This window comes from Hyaena hyaena, unplaced genomic scaffold, assembly GCF_003009895.1.
Source record: "Hyaena hyaena isolate Hyena2069 unplaced genomic scaffold, ASM300989v1 scaffold_456, whole genome shotgun sequence".
Taxonomy (NCBI): domain Eukaryota; kingdom Metazoa; phylum Chordata; class Mammalia; order Carnivora; family Hyaenidae; genus Hyaena; species Hyaena hyaena.
Window position 1 is genome coordinate 375,773 of NW_024081087.1, and position 22,637 is coordinate 398,409.

The 22,637-nt window shown below is 39.9% G+C and overlaps 1 protein-coding gene across 3 annotated transcripts in view; it reads left to right on the top strand.

The window, feature by feature from the left end:
* Positions 1-20,950, top strand: part of LOC120246182 (B-lymphocyte antigen CD20-like) — a 40,242-nt gene extending 19,292 nt beyond the window's left edge. For 2 of the 3 annotated variants that reach the window (XM_039253571.1, XM_039253573.1), the window contains 3 exons: positions 3,716-3,835; positions 7,279-7,399; positions 17,615-17,817. In XM_039253571.1, coding sequence (XP_039109502.1) covers positions 3,716-3,835; positions 7,279-7,399; positions 17,615-17,649 — 276 coding nt within the window. In that variant the 3' untranslated portion in view covers positions 17,650-17,817. Of the gene's footprint in view, positions 1-3,715; positions 3,836-7,278; positions 7,400-17,614; positions 17,818-20,398 lie in introns of those variants that run through there. The other variant, XM_039253572.1, reaches the window with a different exon arrangement.
* Positions 20,951-22,637: the final 1,687 nt, after the last annotated feature.

A 22,637-nucleotide genomic window follows, 5' to 3' on the forward strand; every position in this document is an offset into this window, starting at 1 on the left:
TTTTTTAAGTTTATTTATTTATTTGAGAGAGACAGAGACAGTGTGAGTGGGGAAAGGGCAGAAAGAGAAGGAGAGAAAGAGAATCCCAAGCAGATTCCGCACTACCAGCACAGACTCTGATACGGGGCTCGAATTCACAAAACCATAAGATCAGGACCTGAGCTAAAACCAAGGGTCGGATGCTTAACTAATGGAGCCACCCAGGCACCCCTAGTAGATTTTGTTTCATCATTTGTTGTAGCCCTTAGGATTCTGGAGATTTAGAATGTTGGGTTTCTTCTTAGTTTTCACAAGTTTGGCTGAAGAGTTGATCTGTGAAGATCCTCACACTCTCATGCTGGAAGCAGAATGCTTCAAAAATAATAACATTGTACATTTAATTCAAATGTTTGATTAGGAGTTTTTGGAACATAAATACCTTTATTTTTTTATTAAGTTTATTTGTTTTCAGAGAGACAGAGACAGCATGAGTGGGGGAGGGGTAGAGAGAGGGAGAAAGAGAGAGAATCCCAAGCAGGCTCCACAGAGCCTGATGCAGGTCTCGAACTCATGAAACGTGAGATCATGACCTGAACCCAAATCAAGAGTCAGACGCTTAACTGACTGAGCCTCCCAGGCACCCCTGGAACATAAATGTCTTTTTATAGGTGATCTTGGTTCATAAGCCTTTCTGAATCACTTATTCTCCTTTCTGCCTCTTCAGTCCGTGCCTTGGAGGCCTCTAATTTATTATGTATCTCATTTATCGCATTTTTTAATTCTTCATGCCTATTTTTATTTTCCATTCTGTCTGTAGCCATAGTTTCTTTGATGTCCCCTATGTTTTTTTCAAGCCCAGCTATTAATTTTACCATTATTATTCTAAAATCTTGTTCAGTTATGCTGCTGATATCTGTTTTGAGCAGTTCATTAGCTGTCATTTCTTCTTGGAGTTTCTTTGGAGGAGAGATCTTTCGTTTCGTCATTTTAGTTAGCTTTCCAGCTCTTTTTGGTTTTAAAGACCTGTTATGCTCTCTGTATCTATGAGCGCTGCTATATCCAAGAAGACTCTTTGACTGTCCAGGGCCTATCATTTCAGAGAGTGTTTTTTGAATGGTATCTCTTGGTCTCTCTTGTTGGGACCTTGGTTATTTTATTTTCCTATTCGTAGTGATATTTGGGACTCTCCACCTTGTGTACTCTGGCTTGTTTCTTGAGGTAGCCCAACAGAAAGCAGATCTCCAAGAACCTGAAGGATGGCCAGGATGGACTCCCTGTCAGAGGAGCTTGGGTTACCGGTCTGCTATAAAAGAGTATAACTCAGGAACAGCCAGGTGGAAGAGATGTGTAGGGCAAGTACTCCCGGAGAACCCCCATGTGTTCACTGTTAACCTTAAAAATAAAACTGCCAGGGGCTCCTGGGTGACTCAGGTCATTATCTCACAGTTCATGGGTTCGAGCCCCATGTCCAGCTCTGTGCTGACAGCTCGGAGCCTGGAGCCTGTCTTCGGATTCTGTGTCTCCCTCTCTCTGCTTCTCCCCTCTTATGTTCTTTCTCTTTCTCTCCAAAATAAATACTTAAAAATTTTTATTAAAAAATTTTTTAAAAAAAGAATAAAACTGCCAGTTATTTAACCGACAAAATTGGGTTTATTTGGCAATGGAGAAAATTGCAAAATAGGAAAGAATGACCAAGGCAAAACTACACAGAAGGCCCCTCATAAGCCTTTCTGACCTCATACATGGATATAGGGTAAGTGTGCAGAGGTGTTGTAAGTATGCATTTTCTGGAGCATACCACAACCTGGCTTTGTACTAGGGAAAGGTCTTTCTAGCTGATGCACCCCACAGTATAGCTCTACATTTCAAAAAAGTGAAATTGAAATCTTTAGCACAGCATGCCAGATTCCTCATAATCCATCCCGTGCCCACTTCTCCTGCCCATTTTATCCAACTCCTCTTCGTGTTGTGAGTTCCAGCCACACCAAATGATTCACTTCCCTGACGACCTGCTTTCCCATGCTTCTAAAATTTTGTATACACCCTCTCTCTTCCAGAATACATTTTCTCAATTTTGTCCACCACTGTGAACTGAAACCTGGATACAGCAAGACAGGATCTTCAGGGAAGAAGCCAGGGTCATAGTATCTAGGAAGTGAAGGACCAAGCTTAGAAAACACACAGGGTCTGAGGGGCACCTGGGTGGCTCGGTCAGTCGAGTGTCTGACTTCGTTCGGCTCAGGTCACGATCTCACAGTTTGTGGGTTCGGGCCCCGTGTCAGGCTCTGTGCTGACAGCTCAGAGCCTGGAGCCTGTTTCAGATTCTGTGTCTCCCTCTCTCTCTCTGCCCCTCCCCTGCTCACGCTGTCTCTTTCTCTCTCAGAAATAAATAAAACATTAAAAAATTATTTTAAAAATTATAAAATAAAATAAACATTAAAAAAAAAAAGACAGAGGATCTGAGAAAGTTCCAGAAGCCAGAAACAGAAAGCCTAGAAATGCAGACTGTCTTTTAGCAAGGAGAATCTGGCCAGGTTGTTACCATCACTGATACCAGAGCTTCTCTCTAGCACCCAAGCATCCCGCTGCCCCACCGTATAACATCTGAGCTGCCCACTCTAGAGATGAATTCCAGTCTTCTGTTCATCTTTAAGTTACTTGTTCAAGATTCATAATCCTTAGGAAGAGCATTTCATTGGCAACATCCTGGCCCCGCCTCCTGCAGATTGAAGTCATAGTAAAGTTCGATAAACTTCTTTCATAAAGACCAAACAGGTAAGAGCTCCCAGAATAAAAGGGTGGCTGCCTGCTAGACAAGCAAAAATCAATATGCCCATTTCAGTTCTTTCTTTGGTTGACCAGTATCAAATCACTTCCTTCTTCCCTTTATTAAAAAAAAAAAAAATCCTCTTTAAAATGTAACTATCCCTTATGTGCACATAAAAAAAATCCATGAGTCCCTTCTCAAAGGGGCAGTTTCTCTTCACAGGTCATGCGAGGCTCACAGTGCCATTCAAAAGAGAGCAGATATTAGGGCACCTGGGTGGCTCAGTCGGTTAAGTGTCCACCTTGGTTCAGGTCATGATCTCACGGTTTGTGAGTTCAAGCCCCACATCAGGCTCTGGGCTGACAACTCAGAGCCTGGAACCTGCTTCAGATTCTGTGTCTCCCTCTCTCTCTCTCTGCTCCTCCCTTGTTCATGCTCTGTCTCTCTGCGTCTCTCATAACTAAATAAATGTTTTTAAAAATTAAAAAAAGAGAGAGAGAGAGAGAGACAGCGTACGCTATCTTGAGGGAAGCTGGGAACTATGGGAAGGTATGAAGTAGTAAGGTGACCTTACTGGGGTAAAAATGACCTTGGCATATCCTGGACCTGAGGCTTCTTCATAGCCTGATGTTCATGAAATTTTATTAAATGAAATTGAGTGTTTGCCATTTTGTCTCCCCCATTAGTTCATAAGCTTTTCAAGCAGAAGCCTGTGTTTATCCCTAGCACAATGTTTAGCATGTTACAGGCACTGTTTAATTATTTGTTGAATAAACAAATACTTCATCAGAGGGGAAAAAAAACCACCTTTTTTTTATCCTGCTGGATTCCAGACAAATTTGAGGCAGAGTCCTGATTCCAGATAAAAAATTTCCAACTTAAATGCTCTTGAAAGGACAACAGGCTTATTGCTTCATCAAAACCTGCTTATGCTGCCTGTGACCAGTTTTCTTTGTATGTCTATTACAGCTTATTTTTAGCCTGGTTATGAACATCATAAGTGCCTGCTTGTCTGCACTTGGTATACTTATATTAAGTATTGCAAGTTTAACGTATCATCCAGAAGCCAATGCATACAATTGGTCACATGTAAGTACCAAGTTTAATAACAACTGGATTAAAAATTTAGATATAAATGGAAAAACTATGGTAAATGATGTACGTTGCAATGGTAAGGTATGGAAACGACAACCAAATTTGATGTATTTGGCATCAAATCCATTTTGCCATGAGAATATTTAAAAATCAGTTTTAGTCCAACTAAAGAAACACTAGAAGCCTCAGAGAGAGATCAAAATTATCATTATGAGAAGATAAAGTGATAGGATGCCTAGAAAACCCCAAAGACTCAACTAAAAAAAAAAACTACCAAAACAAAACAATTTAGTAAAGAAAAACATAGACAATATATTTTCTTTACACTAGAAATTACCACTTAGATATTGAAGAAGAAAAAATAAATAATCCAATCAAAATAACAACAAAACTATTAAAAACATGAGGGTTGTAAAAAAAAAAAAAAAAAGAACTGAATACTTTGAGAAACTACATTTTTTTTTAATATTTATTAACTTTTGAAAGACAGAACATGAGTGGGGGAGGGGCAGAGAGAAAGGGAGACACAGAATCTGAAGCAGGCACCAGGCTCTGAGTGGTCAGCACAGAGCCAGATGAGGAGCTCAAACTCACAACCTGTGAGATCATGACCTGAGCTGAAGTCAGACACTTAACCAACTGAGTCACCCAGGGGCCCAAGAAACTACATTCTTGAATGCAAATTCACAATGTCATAAAATTGTTAAGATTCTGTAAAATAATACATAGATATGATGTAATTTCATTTGGAATCCCAAAAAAGGTTTTGGGGTGAATGAAATAAAATTACTCAAAAATGTGTATGGATGGAAAAAAAGATTGTGTGAAAAGTCCCAAGAAATTCTAGAAGCCAAATAACGATTGGGGAGGTACAAACAACTTGTTACATCAGAAATGCTGTAATATAATAAAAATGGTATAGTATTTACACACTAAAAGAAAAATCAATCGAAGAACAGCGAGTTGAGAAATAAATCCTAGTATAGGCAAAAACATTATTTTATGGGAGATCACTTTACCAGTCCATATGGAAAAAGTGAAATTTAATAAAATGATATTCAATCCACACGCTCTCCATTTCCAAAAAAAATAGTAATGGGCTCTACTTACCAATGTCTAAAAAGAAATCACAGATTCAATGAATGAGCATTAAAAAAGAAAGAAATGAATGAATGAGCCTAAAAACCATTGGAAAATGGCATAAAGTATAGAATTAGTGCATCTATTACAAAAGCAAATGAGAAAACCAAGAAGTATAGAGGAAAAAGAAACACATTTCATGTCACAAATATTTACGTCTTGGATATGTTATGGGCTGAGACACCAATAACCTAAGGAGTTAATAATAAATAATATAATAATAACCCCCCCCCCCAACCAGTAGGCTGCAAGGGTGCGGCCACCACCATGGTGAGCTGAAGTAAGGCCACCTCCTCAGCAGGTCCTGTGGACCGAGCATGGAGCCACACAGGATTATTCTCAAGCCTCGACTTCTAAAGAATTGCCCTATTGGGTTTGGGGCTCGCTTGGGGTCTATGACCCCCACTTCCCTTCTCATAGCTCCCTTTTGGAAGGGCAATATCTAGCCTATGTCCGTCCCACCATTATGTCTTAGAGGTAGATAACTGCTTTTCTGATTGAGCAGGTCCACAGATGAAGAGGAATTCTACCTCAATATGGACCTTTCTAGGAGTCTCATCCACAACTGATTTAGATAATTTAGATGATGGGCTTTGGGGCTTTTTAATATGATGATATTTAGGTCAGATTTTGAACTTGGAGTTGATATTAAGATGGGTCAAAACTTTTGGAGATATTGGGATTAGGTAAATAGATTTTGTACATGGGAGGGACATGAACTTAGAGGCAGGGCAGAGACAGACTGTTAAAAGGAAGTTGAATTATGTCCCCAGAAAAGATGTGTCCTAACCCATAGTACCTCAGAATGTGACATTATTTGAGAACAAAGTCTCGCAGATGTAATTAGTTGAGATGAGGTCATATGCGAATAGAGTGGGCCATTCATCCAATGTAACTCGTGTCCTTTATAAGAAGAAAGAAGTTTAGACACAGACAAGGAAAGAAGATGGCCAAGTATACATGAAGGCTGAGGTTGTAGTTAGGCTGACGCAAGCCAAGGGACACTTGAGGCTACCAGAAGCTGAAAGAGGTAGGGAAGAATCCTCTCCTAAAGACTTTGGAAGGAACATTCTCTTGCTAATACATGCTTTTTGGACTTTGACCCTCAGAACGGTGAGACAATAAAGAAAATAAATTACAGAGCCCCTAGGACACTGGTATAGCAGGTCAATAAACAGCCACCAACTGCTGTCCTCTCATGCTCTGAACCAACTGAGGTAAAATATGACAATCAAGCAGATATAGATAAAAATTATCAGCTTTATCGTGATTACCAAATGAGCTTGCTGCAACCTCTTTCCGTGAACTTAACTTATCTACCTAGATACAGGTAGACAATAGGTCCCCCTGTGCTGGGACCAGGGCATTATAAGAGGTTGAGGAGAACTTGGGCTCACAAAGAGAAACGATTCTGCAAAAAGAGAAAGAACCCAAAAGGGCCGGGTTCCTCTTGTGAAATCATCAGTTAGATAAAGCTCTGCTTCTCAAATGGGGAGTTGCAGCTGCGGAGCACTAAGAGACACTAGAAGCCTCTCTTAGAGCAGAAAGTCCTACTTTGGGCCATGGTAGAAAAATGGGAAAGGAGAGAGAATGGGTCCACCTAATACATGTAATAATGCTTATGATACATAGGTTAAGAGGAAATAGAACATGCAAATTATACATGCAGTAAATGGAAAAGCACAAAACACAAATCATGCAATGAGTCTTACCAAAAGAGAAAATATAAAGAGAGAAAAAGATGGGTGCTCAGTGTCAAACCCTGAAGAATCTCACCCAGCCCACAGCACTAAGGTGATCTCTCTGCTTTCCAGCCTGGTCACATGTAAAAGAGAAATAAACGGGGGCGCCTGGGTGGCTTAGTCGGTTGAGCGTCCGACTTTCGCTTGGGTCATGATCTCGCGGTTCGTGGGTTCGAGCCCCGCGTCGGGCTCTGTGCTGACTGCCAGCTCAGGGCCTGGAGCCTGTTTCGGAGCCTGTCTCCCTCTCTCTCTGACCCTCCCCTGCTCACGCTGTCTCTCTCTCTCTCTCCTAGAAAGAAAAAAAAAGAGAAATAAACGTATCCAACTTGTGCAGTTGTTACTAGAATTAGTACTTGACATAATGCAAGGTGCATGTAAGAGTACTTGGTAAATTTAAAACATATTTTGTTCTTAGGAAAAACACACAAAAATCATCACGGTTGTGTGAAAATGATATGATGAATGATATTTATTCCGTGCTTAGTAAGTCTTGTTCTTGTATCATTTTTAAATGGCTCATTAATATGAGGAATGTTTCTTTTCTTTTTAATTCAGTTAACTGGTGGTATGCTTTTACAATATGTACTCTTCACCACCATTGCAGAAGTGATCTGTGCATGCTTCATTATCAAATGGATTGGAGTAGCAATACATCATCCAGAATGCAGTGAAATGAGTGAGTAATTTTGTTTCTGGCTGGTCGATCAGGAGAAAGCAGCTTCTGTTAAGGATCCTCTCTGCAGGCAAATCATCAAAACCCTAGATGAGAACAAAAGCAGTAACCTCTTTACCATCAGCCATAGCAACTTCGTACCAGACATGCCTCCTGAGGCAAGGGAATTAAAAGCAAAAATGAACTATTGGGACCGTATCAAGATAAAAAGCTTCGGCACCACAAAGGGAAAGGTCAGCAAAGCTAAAAGGCAACCTTCAGAATGGGAGATGTTTGCAAATGACATATTTGACTAAGGGTTAGTATCCAAAACATCTAAAGAACTCAACACCTGAAAAAACAAATAATCCAGTTTTTAAAAATGGGCAGAAGACATGAGTGGACATTTTTTTTCAAAGAAGATGTCCAGATGGCTAACAGACACATGAAAAGATCTTCAACATCACTCATCATCGGGGAAATAAAAATCAAAATTACAGTGAGTTATCACCTTACACCAGTCAGAATGGCTCAAATTAACAGCACAGGAAACAACAGGTATTGGCAAGGATGTGGAGAACGGGGAACCCTCTTACACTGTTGGTGGGAATGCAAACTGGTGCAGCCACTCTGGAAAACAGTATGAAGCCTCCTCAAAAAGTTAAAAATAGAACTACCCTATGATCCACCAAATGGACTACTGGTATTTACCCAAAGGATACAAAAATCTGATTAGAAGGGATACATGCACTGATGTCTTGTAGACTTGCATCACCCAGGAGATTCATAGAAGGAATATATACTGAAAAGATTTCACATAGACTGAAAAAATAATATGGGGACATGAAATGCTATGGACTGTGAAATTCAAATTTAGTTATAAATTTTTGTTTCCAAAGTTTGAGATCTTCATGTCCCTTCAGAAAGCAGAGATTTTAGGGGCGCCTGGGTGGCTTAGTCGGTTAAGCGTCCGACTTTCGCTTAGGTCATGATCTCGCAGTTCGTGGGTTCGAGCCCCGCGTCAGGCTCTGTGCTGACTGCCAGCTCAGAGCCTGGAGCCTGTTTCAGAGTCTGTCACTCCCTCTCTCTCTGACCCTCCCCTGCTCACGCTGTCTCTCTCTCTCTCCTACATTAAAAATAAAAAGAAAGAAAGAAAGAAATCAGAGTGTGACTCCCTCTCTCTGACCCTCCCCTGCTCACGCTGTCTCTCTCTCTCTCCTAGAAATAAATAAAAATATTAAAAAAAAGAAAGAAAGAAAGTAGAGATTTTAGAAGACATTGAAGAAACTAATCTGGAATAGAAGAATGGAGCTCTCTAAAAATCTATTCCTCCATAAGATAAATGAGAACACTGACAGAAGCTGTCAAAATTAACATTTCCTAACTCTGGAAATTAATCAAAGACTTGCAACAATCCAGGGAACACTTACGCAGGAAAACATGGCTGAACCTTGGTAAGAACGATGAGTTTTGTGGTTATCATTTGCCCTGTTCCCATCTCCACAGTAACCTTTAAATGAAATAACCTTCTGACCACAGTAACTGTGAAAAACACCAGCCCAACAGCCACAAGCAGACGAAAACTGAGATTGGAGTTGCCAAAAACAAAAACAAAAACCAACCAAACAAACAGAAACATTCCCGGAGCATTGTTTCTGATTAGTGTGGCAGCTCCCTGGAAATCTCCATGGGCAAGGCTCTTCTTTATTCACCTCTGAGCTCAATCACCATGAAAAGTTTTCTGGGATGTTTGTCAGAACAATTAGTGACATTGAACATTGTGTTAGCCTAAAGTAGGGATAACAGTTGGGGAAAACAAGAGGCTTACCAAAAAACGTAAGAGAAAAATCCTAGGGCATAAGAGGTCCCCTGGGAACCTTGAAACTGTGGTAATCCTGGAAATCAAGAAGGATTATTGTGCTTATGAAGAGATGTGTGCATGCCCAGGAAAAGACGTGTCAATACTCTAATCTCCCACCTCTGAGCTGACCGGAAGCTATCTGTAAACAGTAAGTGATAGCTAAGGTAGAGTTGCAACCTGTCTTCCAAGCCTGTAAAGACTTACCCCAACACACACACACACACACACACACACACACACACACACACACACAGAGCTTCTCAACAAAGCCTGGGAAATTTCTTGGCTCAAAGCAGTTAAGGAAATCTATGTCCAATCATGTAATGATCACTAAGCTAACAGAGCAGAGATGTCAGTACCCCTACATGACATGAGTACTCTACACAATTAGTTCAGGAAAGCCACCCCTAGAATAACAAAAACAACAACCAAAACCAAAACCAACCCATGGGAGAATGTGATTTCCAACAGATTCTACATTATATTATTTGATTTGATTTTAAATATAAATATTTAATTTTATTAAATTAGATTATATTTAATTTATATTATATTATATATTGTATATATCATTTTCATTATTTTATTTTAAATACTCAATTTTTAGCAAAAGAAATTATGAGATATGCAAAGAAAGAGAAAAATATGACCTAAACACTGGGGGGAAAAGCCATAGAAGAGGAACCAGAGGAAGCCTAGATATTGGACTTACTAGGAGAAAAAACAAACTCTAAATTAGCTATGCTCAAAGAAACGAGAAACCATGTCTAAAAAATCTAAAGGAAAGTACAAAAGCAATGTTTCATGAAAAGGAATATCAATAAAGATAGAAACTATTGAAAAGAATCAAGTAGAAATTCTAGAGCAGAAAAACATATAATAACTAAAATGAAAACATCACTCACAGAGCTCAACAGAATATTTGATCTGACAGAAGAAATAATGCACCAACTTAGAGATAGATCAATTAAGGGGTGCCTGGATGGTTCAGTTGACTGAGCATCCGACTTCAACTCAAGTCATGACCTCACAGTTCATGAGTTCGAGCCCCGCATCAGGTTTTGTGCTGACAGCTCAGAGCCTGGAGCCTGCCTTGTCTCCTCCTCTCTCTGCCTCTCCCCTGCTCACACTCTGTCTCTGTCTCTCTATTCTCTCAAAAATAAATAAAATTCAAAAAGAATTATAAGGTCAATTAAAATTGTCTACTCCATGGAACAAAATGATAACAAATGAAGAAAAACGAACAGAGCTTCAGACACCTTAACGTAATCAGTCATATCAAAATGTGCATAATGGAAGTTGCATAATAGGAGGAAATACAGAAAGAGAAAGCTACACAAAGAATTTTTGAAAATATATTGGGTGAGAACTCACAAATTTGATGAAAAACATTATTCTACATAATCCAAGGAGCTCAACAAACTCCAAAAAGGAGAAACTACAAAAGATCCAAACCTGGACACGTTATTACCAAGATGCTAATAGACAAAGACCAAGAGAAAATCTTGAAATCAGCAAAAGACAAGGAATTCATCCTGTAAAGGGGATCTTTAATAAAATTCCTCACAGCGGGGGTCGCCTGGGTGGCTCAGTGGGTTAAGCATCTGACTTCGCCTCAGGTCATGATCTCACAGTTTCTGAGTTTGAGCCTTGCACTGGGCTCTGTGCTGACACCTCAGAGCCTGGAGCCTGCTTCAGATTCTGTGTCTCCTTCTCCCTCTGCCCTTCCTCTGCTTGCATGCATTCTCTCTCTCTCTCTCTCTTTCTCTCTCTGTCAAAAATAAATAAACATTAAAAAAAGAAATTGGTAAAAGAAGGACATTTTAAAGTCTCACCAATATGTGCAAATGAAAGAGCACATTCGTAAATTACCGAAAGGTCAAAGAAGAAATCAAAAGGAAGAATAAAACATATTTTGAGATGAATAAAACAAACCACATACCACAACTTATTTGATGCAGCTAAAGTAGTGCTTAGAGGGAAATTCATAGCTATCAATACTATATTTATAAAAAGAGAAAAAAGTCTCAAATCAGAAACCTTACTTTCCACCTTTAAAAACTAGAATAGAGATGGGGACTGGGGGAAGCAGGTGAAGGAGAGTAAGAGCACACCTATCATGATGAGCACTGAGTAATGTGCTGAATTGTGGAATCACTATATTGCACACCTGAAGCTGGTATAACACTGTATGTTCGGTCTGTTAACTCTACTGGAACTAAAGTTAAAAGTTTAATAAATATTAAGAACATAAACTAGAAGATAAAACTAAACCCAAAGTCAGAAGAAGAATGTAGATCATCAAGGCTTTGGTGGAAAAAATGAAATAGAGAATAGAAAAACAATTAGAGCAAAAGTTGATTCTTTCCAAAGAATTTATCCCCCTCCCAAAAAGACAAATCTTTAGCTACACTACCAAGGAAAAAAGAGATTAGACTTCAGTTACTAAAATCACGAATAAAAGGAGAGATGTGACTAAGAACCCCATGGACATAATAAAGACTAGAGGACATCTGGGTGGCTCAGTCAGTTAAGTGTCTGACTCTTAACATCTCAGGTCCTGACCTCAGGGTTGTGAGTTCAAGGCCTGCATTGGGATCCGCACTGGGCATGAAGCCTATTTAAAAAAAAAAAAAAAAAAAAAAGACTAAAAGGGAATACTATGAATAATGATATGTCAACAATTTAGTTCACCTACATAAAATGGGCAAATTCCTAGAAATATACAAACTATTGAAACTGTCTACCAAGGAGTAATAAAAACCTAAATAGATTCATCATGTTGAGACTGAAATAATAATAGAAAATCTTTTCATAAAGAAAAGCCCAGTCCCAGGTGGCTACACCGTAAATGTTCCTAAACATTTAAAGAATTAACATCAACCTTATACAAATTGTTCTAAAAAAGAAGAGGAGAGAATACTTCCTGACACATTCTATGAAGTTAGTATTACCCTGATACTAAAACCAGACAAATACATTAAACAAAAGGAAACTGCAGACCAGTATCCCTTATGAATATAAATTTTGAAACCTCCAAGGAAAAAAATGCTTCAAATATAATCCAGCAACATACCAAAAGTATCAGACGACATGAGCAGATAGGATTTTATTGCAGAAATTCAGAGCTGGTTTAACATTAAAATCAATCAATGTAATAACCATGCTGATAAAATAAAAACAAAAAAAACTACATGACCATCTCAATAGACCTAGAAAAAAATTTTAACAAAATCTAATACCCTATCATTTCTTTCTAGGAATAGAAAGGAATTTTCTTAACCTGAAAAGGGGCATTTAGGTGGGGGTGGGGGGGGAATCTGCAATTAACATTATACTTGATGGAAAAATACTGAATCCTTTTGCTCTAAGTTCTGGAACAAGACAAGGATGTCTGCTTTTGCCACTTATATTCCACATTGTACTAGAGGTTCTGGCCAGGTAAATTAGACAATAAAAAGAAATAAAAATATTCAGTGTAGTTGGTCAAGGAAGAAGTAAATCTAATTCTCTTTGTAGCTGATATGATCTTGTGGATATAAAATGCTAAGAAATCCACACACAAAAATCTAGTAGAACTAAGTTCAACAAGTTGGTAGGATATGAGATACATATATTAAAAAATCAGTTGTCATTTCTATACATGAGAACACAGTTACAATAACATCAAAAAATATTTGTGTAATTTATGTTCAGGAATAAATTTAAGAAGATGAGTGTAAGACTTGTCCACCACAAACTAGAAATCATTATTGGAAGAAATTAAGGAAGATTTAAATAAATGGAAAAATTTCTTGTTCATGGATCAGAAGATTTTTTTTTTTTTAATGTTTTATCTATTTCTGAGAGAGACAGAGACAGCATGAACAGGGGAGAGTCAGAGAGAGAGGGAGACATAGAATCCGAAGCAGGCTCCAGGCTCTGAGCTGGCTGTCAGCAAAGAGCCCGATGCGGGGCTCGAACCCATGAACCTTGAGATCATGACCTGAGCCGAAGTTGGACGCTTAACCGACTGAGCCACCAAGGCGCCCCCATGGATCAGAAGATTTAATATTAAGATGGTAATACTTCCCAAATTAATCTATAGTCCAACATGATCCCTACCAAAATCTCAGCTGATCTTTGTACAAGCTTATCCTAATATTCATATGAAAATGGAATGGACACAAAATAGCCAAATCGATCTTTAAAAAAGAAAACAAACCACTACATACATATTACAAAGGCCAAAATCTGAACAGTGATTCCACCAAATGCTGGTAAGAATATGGAGCACACTGAATTGGTGGGAAAGCAAAATGGTACAGTCACTTGGGAAAACAGTGGTTTTGATGATTTCTTACAAACCTAAACATACTACCATACAATCTAGCAGTCAGTCCCTTGGTGTTTATCCCAAGGAGTTGCAAACTTATGCACTCACAAAAATCTGCACACAGACTTTTACAGCAACTATATTCATAGCTGCCAAAACTTGGAAGCAGCCAAGATGCCCATCAGTGGGTGAATGAACAAACTGTGGTCCATCTATCCAAGAAAGTATTATTCAGTGCTAAAAATAAATCAGCTTTCAAGCCATGAAAAGACATGGAGAAACCTCAAATGCATATTACTAAGTAAAGAAGCCATCTGAAAACTATACACACTATGATTCCAACCATATGACATCTGGAAAAGGCAAAACTATGGGTATGTTTACTTTTTATGGAGTAAAAAGATCAGTGGTTGCCAAGGGAAGGGAGCATAACTAGGCAGAGCACAGAGATTTTTAGCGCAGTGAAAATACTCTGTATGATATTACCTAATGATGGATATATGTCATTCTATGTTTTCCCAAACTCCATAGAATATACAACACCAAGAGTTAACTCTAAGGTAAACTATGGACTTTGGGTGATTATGATATGTCAGTGTTGGTTAATCCTTGGTAACAAATGTACCATTCTGGTACAAGATGTCAATAATGAGGAAGCTATGTATGTGTGGGGACAAGGGATGTATGGGAAATCTCTGTACATTCTTCTCAATTTTGTTGCAAAAGCAAAACTGTTCTAAAAAAGGGGGGGGGTAGGGAAAGGGGGAAATGGGTGATGGACACTGAGGAGGGCACTTGTTGGGATGAGCACTGGGTGTTGTTTATAAGCAATGAATGATGGGAATCTACTCCAAAGACTAAGAACACACTTTACACACTGTATGTTAGCCAACTTGATAATAAATTATATATTTTTTAAAAACACAAATAAATAAAGTTTAAAAAAAAGAAAAAAGAAAAACAATTGGAGGACTCACACTTCCCAATTTCAAAAGTAAGTACAAAGCTATAGTAACCAAGACATTGTGATATTGGCATAAGGATAGATGTAAAAATCAGTGCAGTAGCATCAAGAACCCAGACATAGGGGCGCCTGGGTGGCTTAGTCGGTTAAGCGTCCGACTTTCGCTTAGGTCATGATCTCGCAGTTCGTGGGTTCGAGCCCCGCATAGGGCTCTGTGCTGACTGCCAGCTCAGAGCCTGGAGCCTATTTCAGAGTCTGTGATTCCCTCTCTCTCTGACCCTCCCCTGCTCACGCTCTCTCTCTCTCTCTCTCTGCTAGAAATAAATAAAACATTAAAAAAATTTAAAAAAAAAAAAAAAAAAAAGAACCCAGACATAAATCCTGAATAAATCTGAAAAGGAAATCACAAAAACTATTCCATTTATAATAGCATCAAAAATAATAAAATACTTGGGAATTAACCAAGTAGCTGAAAGACTTACACAATGAAAACTACAAAATACTACTGAAAAAAATTAAAGAATATATAAGTAAACGGAACACACATCCCAAGTTCACAATGGAAAGAATCAATGTTGCTAAGATGTCAATACTACTCAAACCAGTCTACAGATTCAGTGTAATCCCTATTAAAATGTAAATACCATTTATGCAGAAACAGAAAAACGCACCCTGAAATTTATATGGAATCTCAACAAATCCCAAATAGCGAAAACAACTTTGAAAAAGAAGAACAAGACTGGAAGACTCACACTTCCTGACTTCAAAACTTACGACAGAGCTACAATAATCAGAATACAGGCTTTTCAACAAATAGTACTGGGGAAACTGGGTACCCACCTGCAAAAGAATGAATTTGGACTTAACTAACACCATGTACAAAAATTAACACAAAATGAATCAAAGACTTAACTGTAAGACCTAGAATAATAAGACTCTTAGAAGAAAACATGAGTCCAAACCTTCATGACATTTGACTTGGCAATGATTTTTTGGATATGACACCAAAAGCATAGGCAACAAAAGAAAAAAATAGACAAATTGGACTTCATGAAAATTAAAAATTTTGTGCCTCAAAAGAGCAAACACAATGAAGAAGGAAAACATTTGCAAACCATATATATAATAAGGGGGTAATATCAAGAATATATAGAGAACACTTCAAACTCAACAACAAAAATAAACAATTCAAAAATGGGCAAAGGACTTGAATAGACATTTCTTCAGATAAAGCCAATAAGCACATGGAAAAATGTTCAACATCCCTGACCATTAGGGAAATGCAAAATCAAAATCACAATGAGGTATCATCTTATACCCATAAAGACGGCTACTATCAAAATATTTTTTTATAAAAAAAAAACAGAAAACAAGTGTTGGCTGGAATGTAAAAAAAAAAATTAGAACACTTGTGCACTTTTGGTGGGAACACAAAATGGTACAGCTGCTATGGAAAACAATATAATTGTTCCTTGAAAATTTAAAAATAGGATTATCGTAGGATCCAGCAATTCTACTTCTGGATATATACCCCAAAGAATTGAAAGCAGGGTCTCAAAGAGGTATTTGTTCACCCATGTTTAGAGAAGCATTATTCACAATGGCTACAATGTGGCCACCCAATTTCCATCAACAGATGAATGAACAAGCAAAATGTGGTATATAACTATAATAGGATATTACTCAGCCTTCAAAAGGAAGAAAGTTCTGACATATGCTACATCATGGATAAACCTTGAGGACCTTATACTGAGTGAAATAAAGCAGTCACAAAAAGGCAAATGCTGTGTGATTCCACTCCCTAGGAGATAGAGTGGTCAAAATTGCAGAGTCAGAAAAGAGAATGATGGTTGCCAGGGGCTGGGAGTGAGGAGTTACTGTTTAATAGATATAGAGTTTTAGTTTTACAAGATGGAAAGAACTATGAAGATGGATGGTGATGATGATTGCAATGGCACCATATATGCATTTAATACCCCTGAACTGTGCACTTAAAAATGGTTATGATGATAACAATTATGTGTATTTTAACACGTAATTTATTTTAAATTGGGAAAAAGTCAATATAATACATTCCGTTAATAGAATAAAGGACAGAAACAATCACTAAATCATGATAGAAGGAAACGGGTTATAATGGCTGATAATCTTATCTCCTTACCTACACAGTTTGTCTAAATTCTTTCAAGATAGATCATTAAATCCCCCCAACCAACACCTACAGTTTGATAAGTCAGCCTGAAACTGCGTGGAGCCATCAAGGCACATTCGAGGGATTCCTGAAGGATATAGTATTTATAGGAAAGTGATGGAAAATGACGCTGGAGAGGTAAATTGAGGCCAGATCTTAATAGGGCCCAGCCACGTTAGTAAAGAACTTGGAATTTAGCCTTTAAGTACCAGGATGCTATTGAAGCATTTCTAGCATCAGGGCTTCTTGATCAAACTTTCTGGTTATATACAGCAGTCCCTCTTTATCCGTGGTTTCACTTTCCAAGGTGTCAAGTACCCTCAGTCAACCACTGCCGGAAGTGGATCATCCTCCTGACAAATGGTCAGACAGACAGTCAGTAGTAGCCTAAGGCTACCTCACCAGCCCACAGGACTCACCTCATTGCATCTCGTACGCTATTCCCATTAGAATTTCTGTGGTGATCCCTCCCAAATCCTATAGTCGGAGCCAGACAGCTCTCTGCTCCATCGGTTGTCCAGATATTTCTCCTTCTGATCTAGAATATGAAGTACAGGACCCACGAGGACTCTCAGCACCCACCCCAGGCCAGCTGAAGGTCATTTTCTGAGGAGTAATATTTTAGTTTAATGTGGTGGTTGTAACTCAATGAAACCTCTGATTTCTGACGGGCCAGAGGTCTGTTGCACCTTGACCTCTCCCCTCAGGACAGAGTGGGTGTTATTTTTCTCAGTGTGGTTTCAACTGGTCACATTTAAGTTTGCATATTTGTTTGGTTTTCGTTGCTGGGTTCTTTTGTTGTTGCTTTTGTTGTTTTGTTTTTGTTTTGTTTTGTTTCAGTGGTTTGGGATCATGCCCTTATTTTCTGGTATCACAGTGATCAATTTGCTGTCACCCACTCACCCCAGGTCTTTCTCTGTCAGAATTGAGTGTCTGTACATAATTCACAAAGAACAAGTGTGACTCCAGTCAAGAACGAAAGATTAATTGTGAATGGGTGAAGAACTCTGCAACTGTTCTCAAGAGGCCTCATGGAAAATACATGCTAATGAAGTCCTTCCCAGTGCACCTTCTCCCTACTTCTTCAATAAAGGATGCGAGCTGATCACAAGTTGACTCTACGCTTTTTAAAAACAATCTGAGGGGCACCTGGGTGGCTCAGTCAGTTGGGCATCTGACTTCAGCTCAGGTCATAGTCTCACGGTTCATGGGTTTAAGTCCCGCATCAGGCTCTGTGCTGACAGCTCAGAGCCTGGAACTTGCTTTAGATTCCATATCTCCCTCTCTCTCTCTCTCTCTCTGCCCCTTCCCTGCTCATGCTCTGTCTTTCTCTCTCCCAAAAAATAAACATAAAAGTTAAAAAAAATTTTGAGTGAACATGGACAAATACAGCCGGTCCAGGGGATGTAAGAAAGTAAAGGTGAACGTCCACTTTATCTTAGGTTGGAGAAGATCAGCCTGAGTGAAGGAACTCCTTCATCTGAGAAAAGGAAGTATTCTGACTTTGAAGGCAGCCATGATGTCAAGGTAGCAATGGCAAGACTTTTGATTTTACTGTGCTTTCATTTCCTCTCCTGTAAAACAGAAATAATAGTTCCTAGCCCACAGAGTAGATGCAAATATTAAATTATAGAACATCATTAAAGGACTTAGAAGAGCTCCTAGTTAATTCTAATCCCTCAATAAATTCTCATTGTTTATCATTTATGAGCTCTTCTCATTATATCTGTAGGATGATGATATATAGGTGGAATTGTTATTTTCCGAGAATTAGTGACTTCTGAAAGTAGATGTGTGCTCAACATTCTAAGTCCCTAAAAACCACTGAAGAGCTTGCTGGAGGGGTGTTGTTGTGGGTCAAATTGTGTCCCCCCCCAAAAAGATATGTTGGTATCCCAGTCCCCCTCAGAATGTGACTTTTTTTGGAAATGGGGTCTTTACAGAGGTAATCATGATAAAAATAAGACCATTAGGGTGGTCCCCATATTAATGACCAGTATCCTTGTGCAAAGGGGAAAGTGGACACAGAGGCACACACACACACAGAAGCGCACACACACACAGACGCGTGTGCACACACATACACACACAAGGAAGACTAAGTGAAAACATCATGTGAAGACAGGATGGGGATGGTACATCTATCTACAAGCCAAGCAACACCAGATTGTTGGGAAATCACCAGAAATGAGGAAGAGGCAAGGAAGGATCTTTTCCTAAAGGTTTCAGAGGGAGCATGACCCTGTCAACAGCTCGATTTTGGATTTTGGATGCCTGGCCCCCAGAACAGTGAGACAATACATTTCTATTGTTCTGAACCACCCTGTTTGTGATACTTCATTACAGTCGCCTAGAAAACTACCACAGGTGCCTTTTCACTATAATGAGCACTATATTCCCCCCTCCCTAGAGGGTATTAGGTTTACAGAGAGGGTGATCCTCACACCCTCATGTCCCGCAGCGCGGGGGATATGTATTTGATAGAATATGTGGCAAAGCGCTTTCAGAAAACGCTGCTGTTTACGTCAGCTGGAAGATGAGGCCAGGTTACAAAAAAGGCCACCACAAACTGCTCAGAACTGTCTACGTGATATTGTAGACAGTAGAAGCCACCGCATACCCACCTAGAATGAAGATAGAATCTATAGGAAGAAGACCATATCCTGATATGGGGTTATATGCACAGGGAATAATGCATGTATCAAGCAAGGAAGACAGTCCCTCTCCACGAGCAGTCATGGTTCAGGTATCTCCTGGGTGCCCTCATTACAAGTAGAGGAATCAGGGGCGCCTGGGTGGCTTAGTCGGTTAAGCGTCCGCCTTTCGCTTAGGTCATGATCTCGCGGTTCGTGGGTTCGAGCCCCGCGTCGGGCTCTGTGCTGACAGCCAGCTCAGAGCCTGGAGCTTGTTTCAGTCTGTGACTCCCTCTCTCTCTGACCCTCCCCTGCTCACGCTGTCTCTCTCTCTCTCTCTCCTAGAAATAAAAAAAAAAAATAAAAAATAAAAAAACAAGTAGAGGAATCAGGTGGGGGTGGGGAGCGGTCCCCAGCCCTCTCACGAAACATCCTACAAGCCATTGGAGCCAAAAGACTGGCCCACCCATCTTTGTTAAAGCAGAGGGCAAAACTTGGACTCGGATGTGAAACTGAAGGCTTAAAATCATCAACTCTGAGCCTTGAGAGCTTAAATAAGGACGTTTCAATAATCAGAACTGAAACACTATAATAGAAGGACCATCCACTCACCTGCACTCACTAGGAGAAAATAGCATCAGTTTCATTGCAGGAACCTGAGGGCCCTCTCCCGGTCCGCTGCCCTAACTTCCCCCAGAGCATACAGACTACCCCGCAGGGTAACGATTCTCAGCCCTTTTGTGTCTTCTCTACCATGAGCAAGTAGCCCTAAAAAATGTGGAATCCATTGGCACACATAACTGATACTTTGTGACAACTAACACACCTGCTAACACATGAATTCCTGCCAGTGGGAGCCACTAGGGAGGAATCAGCAGTCCCACGGGCCGGCTCATGAACATTTCATGTGGTCGGAGTTCAAGAGTCGTGTTTCCCACAAATCTCAAGTTCCTAAGAGTTGGCGGCGGGGGCTTGGGGGAAGGGAGAGAGCCTCTAGATGGTTTAGCTCACATGCTGCTCAAACTCTGCCTTGTTAATTTTTTTTAACTCCATTTGCAGGCTGTACTGCCCCCATCGATCGCAGGTGATGTGCACGGTCAAAGGCATTGGTGAGTCTGCAGTTTTACAAACTTCCTTTAGCATCTTCCCATAAAATGTATGCCCTGATTACTATTAATGGAAAAGGACAGTCCAAATGAGGACGGACTCTGAGAAGTACTTTGCTGCCTGTCATGATGTCAGTTCTTGCACATGGGCATGCTTCCACACATCCTGAAAAAGCACACTGCAGCAATTCTTGGGCAAAGGAAGTACCACCCCATCGTGGGATTTCTGGGGAAGTTATGAGCATGTTCTTGTTTGTTGCTGTGAGTGAAGGAGATGACGTGCAGAGAAAAGGATTTAGAGAAAGAGAGCCAGGAATGCTAGACTTTCTACAATGCTCAGGACAGTCCCAGATGATGATGAATTGTCTCTCATGACTTTTGAATGTGCCACTAGCCATTCATGAAGATAAACTCATTTATAATTGTTTAAGATCAGAGCTTAATAATCTGAACTTTCAGGATTTATCCTATATCAAAGCTTCCGGGAATGTGGCCGCCGCATACTTTGTTTATCACTTGGGACTTCCCCAAGAGTGATTAACCTTATAAAATAACAGGAGAAAAGGCCATGCCACCTGTGGGATATAAATCACCAGTACAACACACTATATCAGTCTACATTTGTAACTATCTCTTGCAAACACGTAACGGAAGAGATCTAAGACAGCTTTAAGGTAAAATGAATTACCAAATTGGGGAAAAAACATGAAATACAGGGAGCTCATTTAATTTCTGTTATCTTTTTAATGTTTATTTTTGAGATAGAGAGGTGGGGGGAGGACACAGAGAGAGGTGGGAGGAGAGAGGATCTGAAGCAGGCTCTAGGCTGAGAGCAGAGAGCCCGACGCCGGGCTCGAACTCACAAACTGTGAGATCATGATCTGAGCTGAAGTCGGACACTTAACCAACTGAGTCATCCAGATAATTGTTCTAAACATAGTTCATATTACTGCCATCTGTGGTGGTTAATTTTATGTGTCGACTTGAGTGGGCCACAGGATGCCAAATGATGTTTATCTGGTTAAGCATCATGGCTGGGTATGTCTGTAAGGGTGTTTCCAGAAGAGAATGGCATTTGAGTTGGTGTACTGAGTAAAGCAGATGGCCCTCTCCGGTGTGGGTGGGCATCATCCAATCCACTGAGGGCTTGAATAAAATGAGAAGGCAGAGGAAGGTTGAATTTGCTCTCTGCCTGACTGATTGAGCTAGGACATCATACTTCTGCCTTTCTCAGGCCTTCAGACCAGCATATACACCATCGGCCTCTGACTTTGAGGCTTTCAAACTACACTGCCGGCTTCTCTGGGGCTCCAGCTTGCAGAAAGCAAATGACGAGACTTCTCAGCCTCCACAGTCATGTGAGCCAATACCTTATAATATATCGATGTTTGAAATATAAAGAAATATATACATATGTACTACTTTTCTGGAGAACCCTAATACATCATCCTATATGCATGTTTTAAGATTTATAACACCCGGTAAAAACTCTCTCTTCTGAACATCCCATACTGAAGCTACACATCTGGGTTTTTCCTGTTGTTTTTCCGTCGTACTCTGAGGCTATCTCCAGGGATCCTTCACCACCATTTCTGCAAAGCCTCTTGGGCCACCACTTCTTTTTCCAATCTGCCCTTGACACATCACCGCCCTTTCAAAGTGATGGCACCTGAGATCATGTTAAGATCATTTTATGAATGTTTGCCTCAGGGTGCCTGGGTGGCTCAGTCCATTAAGCGTCTGACTTCAGCTCAGACCTGCGTATCATGGTTCATGAGTTTGAGCCCCGTGTGGGGCTCTGTGCTGACAGCTTGGAGCTTGGAGCCGGATTCAGATTCTGTGTCTCCCTTTCTCTTGGTGCTCCTACCCTGCTCATGCTCTGGACTTCTCCGTCTCTCAAAAATGGATAAGCAGTTTAAAAAAAAATTTTTAAGAGTATTTGCCTCAATGTACAGTGGGATTTCTCAGAGTGCATACATTTTCTGGGAGTTTCACTTCCCGATGCCATGTCATAACACGGGGAATCAATACTGTTTTTGCCCTGGTTACTTATTCCTCATTTTCTCTGCTTCAGCACTCTGGAGTTGGCCTTGGCCTGGTCCGCCCACATAGGTTAACGTTTATCCTTCTTTCTTAGACTAAGAAGTCTCTTCTCTTTTTTTATTCTGTTCTTTATTGCTTACAGTAATAAT